The 14,100-nt window shown below is 35.4% G+C and overlaps 1 protein-coding gene across 2 annotated transcripts in view; it reads left to right on the top strand.

The window, feature by feature from the left end:
* Positions 1 to 8,399: 8,399 nt before the first annotated feature.
* LOC145293306 (pyruvate dehydrogenase protein X component-like) overlaps positions 8,400 to 14,100 on the top strand; it is a 104,787-nt gene continuing 99,086 nt past the window's right edge. Inside the window, exon 1 of one of the 2 annotated variants that reach the window (XM_080139948.1) lies at positions 8,400 to 8,604. In XM_080139948.1, the coding sequence (XP_079996074.1) occupies positions 8,469 to 8,604 (136 nt within the window). In that variant the 5' untranslated portion in view covers positions 8,400 to 8,468. The remainder of the gene's footprint in view (positions 8,605 to 14,100) is intronic. The other variant, XM_080139949.1, reaches the window with a different exon arrangement.

Here is a 14,100-nt window from a genome sequence, read left to right as displayed (position 1 = left end):
GAAATATGCCAAAAACATCCCTTTCCTAGAAGCAAGGAAAATAATTGAATACCCAGAAATATCAAAAATATACATTTCAAACACAAACCAACAAGGATGGCTCTATGTTGATTAGAGACATATAATGTACGCGTATAAATTTATTAGTCGAGTGAACAGTGCAGACCTTGGTCATAAGTCACAGTCATAAGTACACGGACTCTGACATGCACACAACTCATTAACTCTTTCTGATTGTCGTTTGCTCATCAAAAAACAAATTCATTTTAATAACCCTAACATTTCCTACTGAACTTTTTTACGATGAAAACAAATTAAAATTGATTCTTATTAAATAACTTTTAGTCAAATATAATTTTATTACGATTTTTGCAAACCCATGGGTAATTCATGGTCCTTCAATTATCGATCCAGACTTCCTTGATATCTCAGCTAAAGAATCCTCGTTTTTCTGCAAGAAATATCAAAATATGAACAAACATTCTATGTTTTCCCATTTATGTAAATTTATATTTTAAACATATTTGAAATATCTCTTTTGTGAAGTTTTGCTTTTGAACTCGTTATTTTTTTTTGTATTTATCATATAGCATTTATTATATAGACATACATAAATATGATATACAGGGTGGAACGATAAAATTGTCGCCCTAAAGAAAATGACACTAAAGCTTTATGTAGTAGGGCTGAGATCTATTCAATATAGCCACCTTCAGCATCAATCACCGCCTCGATATGGGTCTGGAACTGGGAGCATGCCTTTTCCATAAGCGCTGGTGGATGACGGCAATCAGGCTGGCTTTGGTGTTGTGGGAGGTCATGTTGGTGATATTTTGATGTATGATCAAACGAAGTAGTTCAGTGAGTTCAGGTCGAGGGGGCTGTGAGAGAAGAGGACAAAGTCATTGCACTCCTTCTAAATCCAAGTCTGGATCTTTTTTTGGACTTAGGAGTCGACGCAGAGTCCTGATGTCACACCCAGGGTCTGCTAACGGTCACCTGATTACACCGGGGGAACACTACACTGTTCAGCACATGCAGGTAAACTTTGGTGTTGATTTTCAAGCCAACTTCGAAGATGTGAGGTGGCATGATGTGGCCCTCACTTGAAACCACACCAAAGACCATAACCGTGTCCAGAAACTTTATTTTTATCACCCTAAGCACGTCCCTGAAATTTAGATTTGCAGTTTGAGTGTGCTGGCAATGGTCCTGTTGTCATAGCTTGGATTGTTAGAGAGCATGAGTTGCACAGCAGCGCACCTCCATTCTTGCTTGTTGAACATTTTGTCACTTTTAGACATGATCTCGCTCTTGAGATTTGTATGCAATTAGCCAACTAGTAGATGGCTTGCAACAAAAAAAAAAGAAGACCAGTTTTCATCAAACAGAAATGGAATCATGTCGTCTTTTCTAGGCGATAGTTTTATCGTTCCACTCTGTATAATATTTCGATTTCTCTCTCACATTTAAGTAATACCTAAATTTCCTTAAAATTTTTCTTTACAACTGGCCCCCTCCCCAACTGAAACCCTAAAAAGAGGAGCTCCAACAAAAGCACTTATCAAGGGTCAGAAGATTATTGATCAATTTTTTGTTCTTATGCACATTTAAAAAAAAAAAAAAATGCTAGATAAAATAAAAAATAACTAGTTCAATGATTTTTTCTTGAATGAAAGAAAATTTTATATTCTTTTTTGACATTTTTCTTTTTCTTTTTATCTTTTCTTGGTGATAAAAATCGTTCAAAAACTTGACCTTTTGAGTTACAAAATAAAAATATCATTTGCTAAGAACATTTGTAATGGAATGAAAATTCATATTTTTAGCACCTAGTAACGTCAACTTTTAACTTGTACAGACGCTGTTGTTGCTCATGTTTTCTTATCTGTATGATATTAGGTCAGTGCAAAAGTTTTTTGACGATTTAAAATTTCATCGCGAAAATGAAAAACTGTGTATTTGAAAATCTTTACTCATAACAATAACGGGGTTTGTATTACTGTACACATAGATTCGAAAAAGTTGTCAAAAAAACAAATATATAACAAATAAATGTTATCAAAGGCAAGATAAGTTACTTTTCTACCAAACTAGATATATTTTTTCGTGTTTTTATTCAGTGTAACATGTTTATTCAGCTCGAAAAACATGCAGTGTTTACCGATGTATTGGAAAATTCAAAATGGCGGCCGACTCTCTCTCGGAGAGGCTAAGTTTGGGAAAAGGTATAATAAATAATAAACTAGACAAAATACTGTTAGAAATTCGCTCAATATATGTTACCGTGACATAAGTTGACATATATTCGGTTGTTTTTTAATAGTATTTTGTCTAGTTTATTATTTATAACATCTTTTCCCAAACTTACCGTGTTAAAGAGACAGTCGGGCGCCATTTTGAATTTTCCAATACATCGGTAAACACTGCATGTTTTTCGAGCTTAATAAATATGTTACATTGAATAAAAGCACAAAAAATATATCCAGTTAGGTAGAAGAGTAACTTATCTTGCCTTTGATAACATTTATTTGTTATATATTTGTTTTTTGACAACTTTTTCGAATCTATGTGTACAGTAATACAAACCTCAATAACGACTTTTGTTAACTGTTACATGATTCCGTTATAGATCCCTTATAAATGGCTCGCTTGTAAAATTCTAAAATCTTTTATGTGGATTGGGGCTGTAAATGGATTTAACATTTGATGCTACTAAGACTAAGCTTATTTCCTTTAATAATTATGAAGCATTCTCAAACACTGATTGCCACGACAAATAACACCTTACCTGAGAGCCCATCTTTCAAACTGATCGGCCCAACAATCGCAGACAACATGAATTGGAACTAATACATTAAGGACAGTTCCAAGGCTGTTGCAAAGAAGGTGGGCTGTATTTATTTGCTTCCCCACTGAGCAAATTAGGCACAAGGCCGTTTTTTAATGTGGAGAGAGAGAGGGGGAGGGGAAGGGAAAAGGGGACCAGCTCCCGAGAGGTGGGAAATGGGAGCTGGATAGTGATTTGCCAGCTGGCCCAAGTAGGGTTGCCCCTACATGGACCAGAAGATTACCACAAGGGCAATGGTCTTTGCTTGCAACATCTGCCGGAACAGATGGTATTTATTTGCTCCCCCACCGAGCAAATTAGGCACAAGGCCGATTTTTAATGTGAGGAGTGAAGGGAGGGGGAAGGGAAAAAGGGGACCAGCTCCCGAGAGGTGGGAAATGGGAGCTGGTTAAAGGTCAGGCATGTGGGGTTGCCCCCACATCTGGTCTTTGCTAGTCATAGCTAGTCATAGCTTGCAGTATCTGCCGGAACAGATGGTATTTATTTGCTCCCCCACCGAGCAAATTAGGCACAAGGCCAATTTTTAATGTGAGGAGTGAAGGGAGGGGGAAGGGAAAAAGGGGACCAGCTCCCGAGAGGTGGGAAATGGGAGCTGGTTAAAGGTCAGGCATGTGGTGTTGCCCCCACATCTGGTCTTTGCTAGTCATAGCTAGTCATAGCTAGTCATAGCTTGCAGTATCTGCCGGAACAGATGGTATTTATTTGCTCCCCCACCGAGCAAATTAGGCACAAGGCCAATTTTTAATGTGAGGAGTGAAGGGAGGGGGAAGGGAAAAAGGGGACCAGCTCCCGAGAGGTGGGAAATGGGAGCCGGTTAAAGGTCAGGCATGTGGTGTTGCCCCCACATCTAGTCTTTTTTGCTTGCAGTATCTGCCGGAACAGATACTACACTTTGATCTTGGCCAAAAGGCCACGGAGGTCCCTCTTCTTGCGAAGAAGGTGGGTTGCCTCTATCGTGCTAGAAAATTACTCACGTCAGAGAGCATCCTATACCTTTAGAAAGCCACAGATCACTCATGCATAGGGTATTGTTGTCACATCTGAGCTGATGCATCTATCACTAGTTTCTCTATCTTAGAAAAGTTCCAAAAAATGAATCTAAAATTAAATAGGTCCCACACTGTTGACCAAGCTCTAACCTCTGCCCCATCGTCGCAAGGTTGCATCCTTGTGCCTGTTTTACAAATATTTTAATGGAATAACACTTGTGCTCCCTCAACGTACATACTCTTAACTAGCCTGACAAACAGCAAAATCACACCCCTTCAATATTGATGGCCCTAGATGCTGGAAATAGTTTTTTTCCCTCCTACTACTAAAGTGCAAATGTTTAAATGTAATGTGAACAAACATCTGTAGAATAAGAAGATAAAAAATCTCATTCAAACATTTCAAATCAATTTTATTGATTATCTTTGTTTGTTGATTTGTATAGAGAAAAGTTTTTTGTTTTTTTTATTTATTTTTTATTACATTTTCACCCCAAACAAGGCACATTGCCACTTTGATGTAGGGGGCTACTGTCAAAGACATAAGCTACAGGGGTACTATGTAGAGAGTTGAGCAGCAAGATGTGTGTTCACATTACGCGTGAACTTTTGCATGTCAGTAGAGTTGGGGGAAGCAGGCACCTGGAAGTCTAGCAGTTCTGGGGAAGTTAGTCGTTTAAAGTGTTCCTGTGTTGAGATGTACATTAAAGATTATACTGGCTTGTTGAAAGAGACAGAGTTTATGCGTGTGTGCTGAAATTATGGTCTGTAGCCATGATGTATTATTTGTCACTTTGAAGTTTGCAATAGAAACGTGCATCACGAAACATTAGAGACATAACTGTAACTTACACTCTTCCTTCCAATGGTTAAAGGTTCAATTCTTGTTATATCCTGTTTCAACGATATATAATCATAATATGGCAAAATACGCCGAGTGGGATGCGTAACAAAAGAAGGTTTATTAGTACTTTGTAATAATACAAATACAAAATGGCTACTTGCTTTTGAAGTTAGATAAATGTAAATGAAGGTAAAGAAAAAGGAACTTAGCGTGTGAGAGCTAAACGCTCGTCCCTGGGAAGCTTGGTTAACCAGAGTACACTTGTAGAGTGTAAGACGCAAGACTGGTAGGACGCAAGGCTGCAGGGCAAGACTGCAAGACTAAAACGTAAGATTACCCTACCTCCAAATGGTAGCTCTTTTATATACTGTTTCGTATCCGGTTTGGTACGTAGTTATGTACTTTATAACAATTCTCATGCGGGCAATACTACAAATATCAAAAATAAAGTGCGAGCAATACTCAAAATACAATTGCAATTTACTTAAAACTTTTACCCAATTATGGATGAGGGAACAAGAACATGCTACCTACAGGAATAAATAAAGGATTTTGTTCAAAATTCCATGCAGATTCCCGAGTTTGACAGAAAGATTTCTGAGTTGTAGAAGATGAACCTAAAGGAAGTCCATGTTACATCGACCAAAACGTTAAAAAAAATACCCAAGATGAGAACAGAAGACTTAATTAATATTTTCCATATATAAAAATAATGTTGATTTTGAAGTTGTTCAAACTTAATATTGAATTTAAAAATAAATATTTAAAAATATTGACGTCATATATTTGAATAAAATTGTTATTAATATTTTCCATATATAAAAATAATGTTGATTTTGAAGTTGTCCAAATTTAATATTGAATTTAAAAATAAATATTTAAAAATATTGACGTCATATATTTGAATAAAATTGTTATTAATATTTTCCATATATAAAAATAATGTTGATTTTGAAGTTGTTCAAATTTAATATTGAATTTAAAAATAAATATTTAAAAACATTGACGTCATATATTTGAATAAAATTGTTATTAATATTTTCCATATATAAAAATAATGTTGATTTTGAAGTTGTCCAAATTTAATATTGAATTTAAAAATAAATATTTAAAAATATTGACGTCATATATTTGAATAATATTCTCTTTATGTTACTTGTTTGTTATCTTGTATGTTTGTCTCCACGCGCATCGGATGACGTCACAAAGGGATGACATTATCCACCAAAACATGTTGAATATGTTCACTAGTGTGTAATAGTGTCTGCTCAAAGTAAAGAAGGCTTGTATGTGAGTCATTGAAGATTATTTTCCACCTTGCCTTCCTCGACTAAAGGCATAGAGTTGGTGTTTTTGAGCAGAAGTTCTTGGGGTTCTGTTTGAAGCATGGTAAACAGATGTCAAGTGGGGAAAATCTTATTTGGTCACTGTTCATATAGGAGTTTCCAAGTTTGTGCCAACTTATTACATAGACTTGTTTTTGGAGTTTGACACGAGATTTCATTGGTTGAAAATATTTGAGTTAAGACATTCCTGTTAAAACTATCTTGCTTTAGGAAGTGAAGAGGAAAATAATTTGAAACTAAACAAAAAGAGGGTAGCAATTAGAACCATTTGTATTTTAGCATTCGTTGGAATCACTTTGCAATTTAGTTGCCACAAATACACCAGAAGAAATCATTTATAATGTGATAAATGCTGAAATAACAAAAGGATGAAAATCCATTAAAAAAGAAAACATAGACGACCCGGTATCCAATGTGGATAGTGACTATGATGATGTTCATCCATCGCTTGCGTAGATGACCATGATCATACAATTGTTTTGTAATTCTGGAGGTGGCTTATCAGTCCAGTTCTCCTGCATGTGAGACACCCGTGGGATGATTCTGTAGCTGAAGCGTTGACAGCTTTGTCTTTTCTAATAGTACGTTTCCTTTTGTGTTCTTGAATGTGTACAGATTCGGCAATTGTGGCTTGCAGTATGCCAGGAACATTTATCTTGGGCTAGGTTTCACCAGGAGTTGGAATACAAACCGAACTGTTTGAGGGAGACCTTCAGACTGTCCTTGAACCATTTCTGCTCTCCTCCTATGATCCTTTTTCCTTTGGACAGCTCAGCATAACAGAGCTGTTCTGGCATTCTTGAATCTGATATGCAGCATATAGAAGCCGCCCAACGAACCTGAAACTGCTGCAGCATAGTGTGTGCTGACAGTGGCTACACACATATCAGATAAATTGCCGTTATTTTAAAGCACAAAATTCCATCTTGATACAATCAAATTGATAAAATCTGTATCAATTTTTTTGAAATTATATGAGCAATCAGAAGACCACTTAAACTATGAATGTGAGTCTACCTGTGTTCACTGTACAGGCCATAGTCATCTGATTGTTGTGCTGATCTGAAGTTGTTGCTTGCTTCTGACACTAGTCACAGTGTCAGTTGCGTGGTTTCAGTCAGTGCTGTAACAGAAAAATTCCCCCTCCAAATAAAATTGCGACTTCAATTTAAAATAAGTAACAAAGTTTTATTATTTTGGGATGTTTCGATCATACTTGTTTTCTCTATTAAGCAACAAACTTGTAAATGAGAATTCAAAGCAAATCATAAGCTTTAAACTTTTAATTTATACAGAGTGCGGCAGAAATGTCTCCCACATTTGAAAATTTCAACAATATGTTGCTAATGGACTTATGCAAGTTCCAATGATGTTTACAATTAGCCAATAACTTGCCATTTTTTTCAGCTACCCTCATCAAGCAATATAGTTTAGACTGGTGCACATCGTGCTTTTACTGTAGAAATGTTTTTGAAGAATGGTGAATCTGTAACTGAAACACAGAGAGCTTTCCGAGTTCATTACAAGTTAGGACGGCATGATGTTGTTCCAAATAGAAAATCAATACAGCTATGGGTTGCAATTTTCAGAACTACATGTTTGACACATAAAAGAAAGCCACCTGGAAGACCTTGAAGTGCTCGAATACCAGACAGTACTCGAGCTATGAAACTTTTTGTTACTCAAATTAATGTTTTTAGCCAATCTTTCGATATTTATCATCCAAAGGATCAAGCTTCAAAGCGATATCAATCTCGTGAAAATCTGCTGCGTCTGTTGAAAGCGGACATACATACATACATACATACATACATACATACATACATACATTTAAGCAGACAGGTAAGATTTATATTATAAATTATCTGCTCATGTTGACTTCTGGTTTCTGCTGTCGATTTTGCTGGATAATCAAATGGAAAAAAAATTCCTGTTATGGGGGAAAGCGGAGGCTTTCACATTATCTGGGAGAAAGATAATCATTAATCAGAATGAACTATATCTTGCTTGTCACCGTTGTCCTGTCTGCAGAGGAGAAACCGGAAATCAAAAAGAGCAGACAATCTTGACTATAACCTATATGATGAAAACTAGATTAACATTATTTTCCATGTGCCCTTGCTTAAGGACATGACTTTTCTTTTTAAAATTGTGTTCCAAGAGAAATTCACTAGGATTATCAGCTCTAATTCCTCTCAGATTCGATTAAAGAATTATTTAATCATGTATACGCGTGTGTATGTTTTACATTAATAAGTTTTAAAAGTTATTGAGGTTTCTTAAACTGCAACCATGGTTCACATTTTTTTTTAAAAGGTGAAGGCCGGCATGTGCACGCTCCTTTCTCGTTCCAACGCGTTTAAAGGGAGATAACTCGTCGATCAATCAATCACCGCCCGCGAGTGACCTTGACGGCGGCGACAGCAGAAGTCGGAAAAATGGCATCGGCTTTTCTCCGGATTACTTTGGGTCGGTCTTTATCAAGAAGACTGACCCATGCCGTTTCGTCCCGAAATGACCCCATCACCGCGGCGCTCTCACGGAGGCATTTACACCGTAATCAGAACCTTTTAGGTTGGTATAAAGCGCTATTTGTTTATGTGGGTATTAATATTTTGGATTATTCGGATTGCTATTTTCATCATCTTTGATGTTCCTAATTACAATGCCTCCCCACGGGACAGAGTTAAACACCAGGGTCGATTTTTAATGTTGAGAAAAGGAACAAAAAATAAAAATTATCTCAGTCGTGGAAGATTTCTCCTCCACTGACAGAGAACCAGAAATTGAAGTGCAGCATCTGAAAAACAGATACTACACTTTGATTTTGGCCCAGAGGCCAAGATCTTTGTTGTTAATGTTTGATTATTTTTACAACGTTTCGGCCGATGTAACTTCTGGATTTTTTTCAAGTGTATATTTTCAAACATGGAAATCCTCAAGTCGAAGTTTAGATTCGAAAATTTCGTCGAGTTTCCCGACATGAAAAGTCCGGTAGTTTTTATTTTTTTTATAGAATAATCACTTTTGTCTTCAATTGATTGTTTTTCGGCATAGTTTTTCGAGTTCCCTACGAAAAAAAAAAAAAAAAAAAAAAAAAAACCAAACAAACAAAAAACAGGGTATTTTATTACGACCTGCCCCAGCGTATTATAAACACCCCCACCTCCCCATGTTAAGAACGGTTTTCGGGGTTGGGGGTGTTTATTCTGAAAGCCGTTCTTAACATGGGGAGCTTGGGGTGTTTATAATACGCTGAGCGACGTTGTAAAAATTTACCAAACCCAGTTTGCAAACAGGAGTGATTCTATAAAAAGTATCAAGATTCATAAATTAAAAAAAAAAACGCACCTGAAATCGAAATGCAACCTAATAATAATAATAATAATAATAATAATAATAATAGTTCGAATGATAATAAAAATTCGTTAATAAATTGAATTGTCTCACTTATAAGATTGTTTGAACTCCCACAGAAAAAGGTTTACGATAATAATGAATGGAAAACACTTCGAGTTTTCAAATTCATGGTGTTTTTTCTTGATTTAAAATCCTATTTTCAATCATTTGGTTATTTTGTAGAGTAGTGGCGCGACTGGCGCGGCTGGAACACTTTTTTTTTTGGAGGGGGGATCACACACGCAAACAAAAAACAAAGAAAGCATTATACTTTACTTTATTCCTATTTACTGTCCTCCCCACGAGGGCAGAGTTAGACACAAGGTCGGTTTTTAATGTGGGGAAAATCCAGCCCCCCCCCCACCAAAAAAAAAACTCTGGATATGAACGAAAATAAAACTTGTCTCAGTCATAAGAGATTTCTTCTCTTCCACTGACTGAGGAGAGAAAAGGCGAAGTTGTTCATGGTTTAAAGGCTTTAAAACCGCTAGAATATCCCACGGTCCCTAAGAAATCGCACTTATTGTATTGTAAAAAACAAACTGTCAGACATGTTTGTTTAGTAGTTTACGTTCAAAACTTCGGGTTTGTATTACTGTACACACATAGATTCGAAAAAGTTGTCAAAAAACAAATATATAACAAATAAATGTTATCAAAGGTAAGATAAGTTACATTTCTACCAAACTGGATATATTTTTCGTGTTTTTATTCAATTTAACATGTTTATTCAGCTCGAAAAGCATACAGTGTTTACCGAAGTATTGGAAAATTCAAGATGGCGACCGATTCTCTCTTTAACACGGTAAGTTCGGGAAAAGGTGTTATAAATAAAAAACTAAACAAAATACTATTAAAAACCACCGAATATGTGTCAAGTTATGTCACGGTAACATATATTGAGCGAATTTCTAACAGTATTTTGTCTAGTTTATTATTTATTACACCTTTTTCCAAACTTACCGTGTTAAAGAGAGAATCGGCCGCCATCTTGAATTTTCCAATAAATCGCTAAACACTGTATGCTTTTCGAGCTGAATAAACATGTTACATTGAATAAAAACACGAAAAATATATCCAGTTTGGTAGAAAAGTAACTTATCTTGCCTTTGATAACATTTATTTAACTATTTATTTTTTGACAACTTTTTCGAATCTATGTGTACAGACAGTGTACAGTAATACAAACCTACAAACGATATTATTGTTTATGATGAAATTTTGGTTCTTCTATATTATTTATAATAACGGAAAAAAAAAATTTGAATTTCAAGTGAAACAAATGGTACCTACGTAATTATATCGCAAACAGTAACATATCCAAAAATTACGAAAAACGATAAAGTAGAAAAATAATTAACGAAAAATAGTTTTCGATAAAGTTTTAGATCTGCAAGTGCAACAATGGCCACCAGCCACCACTTATAACATAAAGAATTACAATTCTTGATATCCGGAAAACTACTTATTTGCGGAAAATTTAAATGCGATATTCGTTTTCAGCATACTCGAAAACTGTTAAAAATCGTCATCTTAAAGGAAAATGTTAAGATGATAACGAAGTAAAAAAATTTACCACCCCTTTTGTTTTTACTGTTTCATTGTTACAATAATTTTGATTCTTTTCACGAATTTTTTTTTATTGATAATTACCTTATCGTTTTCTGTAATTTTTTGATATGTTACTATTTGAGACCTGATAATTAGTTAGCTACTATTTGTTTCACATAAAACTCAGTATTTTTTTTTCCGGTATTATAATGTAGAAGCGGCGAAATATTTTTGAAAGAAAATGACTTCCTTTCGTTAAAGTTAAGTAAACATTAAACAATTGACCTGATATCAAAAAGCAAAAAATGTTACAAAAAATTGATAAAATCTATTTGTTTTTCTCTGTAAATAACGTATTTTTTCTTCATAAATAACGTATTTTTGTCCAAGTTAAAAATATGCGAAGAAAAATTTAATTTAAAATATTTTTTCCTCTTTTTATTACATTTTCTCGTCCTGTCGCCCACATTTTTTTAACCTGTCCTTTTTAAGCGCCCTTGAAAAAAAAATGTGATAATTTTATATAAAAAAAAAACCGTTGCTTTTTCTAACACAAACATTCGTATTTTTATTTTATTATTTAAATTTTTTTTTTTACGACAGTATCCAGCGTAGTATACCCCCCCCCCCCCCGACCTCCCCATGTTAAGAACGGCTTTCGAGGTTGGGAGTGTTTATTTCCGAAAGTCGTTCTTAAACATGGGGGATTGGGTTATTGTCGTAAAAAAAATACCCAAACATTTTTTATTTTACCATTCATAAAACTTTACAGAAAGTATTTAGAACATAAACAAAAACAAAACCTGGTGCTTGTGCACTTTTGCTACCGCGCTATTTTTAGTGCTTTTTTTTTTTTTTTTTCAGGTTAAATTCAAGCTTCACGATATCTTTTTTTAAATAATTAAATTGTTAGGTGGAAGCACAGAATAGTTACAACCCCCCTCCCTCCTCATGTTACGAATAATGGCTTTCAAAATAATAACATTATTTCAGCACAGCAAAAGTGCATAAGTAGCAAAAACCTTTCATTATCTGAGTTAATTTAAACTTTGGTAAATCGGAAAACCCTCGACAAATCACCGCTAAAAAATCGTCTGCGTTTATCAAACTTAAACACCGAACCGAAACTCAAAAACGAAATGAAAATTGCCACTGTTTTACAATTTGTCATTGTTCAGAGGGAGACAACTCTCGTTTACTAAGAGATTCGTTCATTTTTTTGTCTCATAATTTAGGACGTTTGATCTGGCGATTTTTTAATTTATTTTTAAAATTTTTTTTTAATTAAATGAAAACATTAAAAAAAGAAAACCCCAACGAATTTTATTTTTAATGTAAACAAAGTTGATAACATTAATAATACAAAATGTAGTCTTTGCGCGACTATTAAGAGAATCATTCCTGGCCAACTATGGTCTGCAAAAAAACAAAAAAAAAAAAACAAAAAAACTGCTTTTCATCAAACGGAAATGGAATCGTACCGTCTTTTCTAGAGATGTGGTGAGTTTCCAGCTGGTGTCCTTTGATGTTTGGTTCGTATTTCTTGGAGCTGAGGTGAGGTCATGCTCTCGGGATAGTTGTTTTGGTGAAGAGTTTCTCTTTAACTGTTCTCTTTTTGATATGCATTGCTCTTACTACAGATTGCTGTTACTACGTGTTGTAGGCAATGGACGATTCTTTACTTTACGTTATATGGATGGTAGGAGTTGAAGTTTAGTCAAATTTGGCTTGCGGTATACATACATAAACCTCTGACCAATCCGGTTATTAACACGTCTACTGATAATTTGTTATGTTTCTTTTCCATCGTGAATTGTACAGATGGACGGATCGAGTTCAAATGGTCTAGTAATGTTTGAACATCTTCCTGATGAGTCCAGAGTATGAACGTGTCGTCCACATATTGCAACCACACTGTTGGCTTTAGTGGTGTTGATCCTAATTTCCTCAAAGTATTTCATGTATGCATTGGCCAGAACTGGAGACAATGATGATCTCGTTGCTAGACTTTCTTCTTGCCGATATATATTGGATCCCATCAGGAAGTATGTAATTTCTCCACAGAAGGTCAACATCTCCATTATATTGTCAATTGGGATGTAAGTGCATCCCTTCAGTGAAGCATCCAAAGTCAGTTTGTTCCATACCACTGTCAGTTTCATCAGTGAGTACTTTTGTGAACAGACTCCCTACATCTAGACTCGCCATCTGGTTAGAATGAATAGGAACATTGTTTATTATTTCCACAAAGTGAGCTAAATTCTTGACGTATGATGAAGACTTGTTGATGATTAAAGTGACTATTTACCAGGAATTGGCTCAATGGATGGCAGGCCGAACATCAGGCTCTGACAATGAGCCTTAATGGAATACCATCCTTATGGATTAGGGAGGCTGTATAGGCATCTTGCTGCAATGCTGAACTGTCTGTATTTCGCAGGTGGTATTAGGTCCTTGTTCTTACTGAGGATCTGTGACAACCTCCTTTCCGTTTTCAGGGTCGGATTCTTTTTTGCTTTACAATAGCTACCGGATTCTATTAAATCTGCCAATTTCTTGGAATATTCTGCTCTATCCATTACCACTTTAGCATTACCTTTGTCTGCTGGTCGTATTATGATATCATTGTCACCACACAGGGACTTGATAGCCAATACTTCTTCCTTTGAGAGGGGTTCGGTTTTGAAGACTTTGAATTCTCGAGTGCTTGTCTCACTTTTTCATCTTGCGCTTTGGCTTTATTCAAGGCTGCCTCCTCAATTGGATCTATCGTATCTAAGTATGGAATTCGATTTATGGTTGTAAAGTTGAGACCTTTATTTAATACTGATTCCTCAGAGGGAGTTAGCTGACGTTTACTTTTGTTGACGATGGTTTTTATTGGTGAATGGTGTTCATGGAGTCTTACATCTTTAGCTTTTAGAGTTTCCAATTTCTTTATTTGGTGAGATTTAATCTCCTTAAATTCTTTAAATGTCCATGTATTCTTGGATGCAGATTTTGTCATCAGTCTGTGATATACTTTCTAGAAAGGGGACGAGGTTGTTTGAAATCTCAGTCTGTAATGGATGTTTCTTCCTTCAGCTGTTGTGGATTTTGTGTCAGATGAGCCCATGTCTT

This window comes from Euprymna scolopes, chromosome 14 (genome assembly GCF_053919585.1).
Source record: "Euprymna scolopes isolate OS-2025 chromosome 14, ASM5391958v1, whole genome shotgun sequence".
NCBI lineage: Eukaryota > Metazoa > Mollusca > Cephalopoda > Sepiida > Sepiolidae > Euprymna > Euprymna scolopes.
Note: the sequence above shows the minus strand (reverse complement) of the source record. Positions and strands in the feature narration are given on the sequence as shown.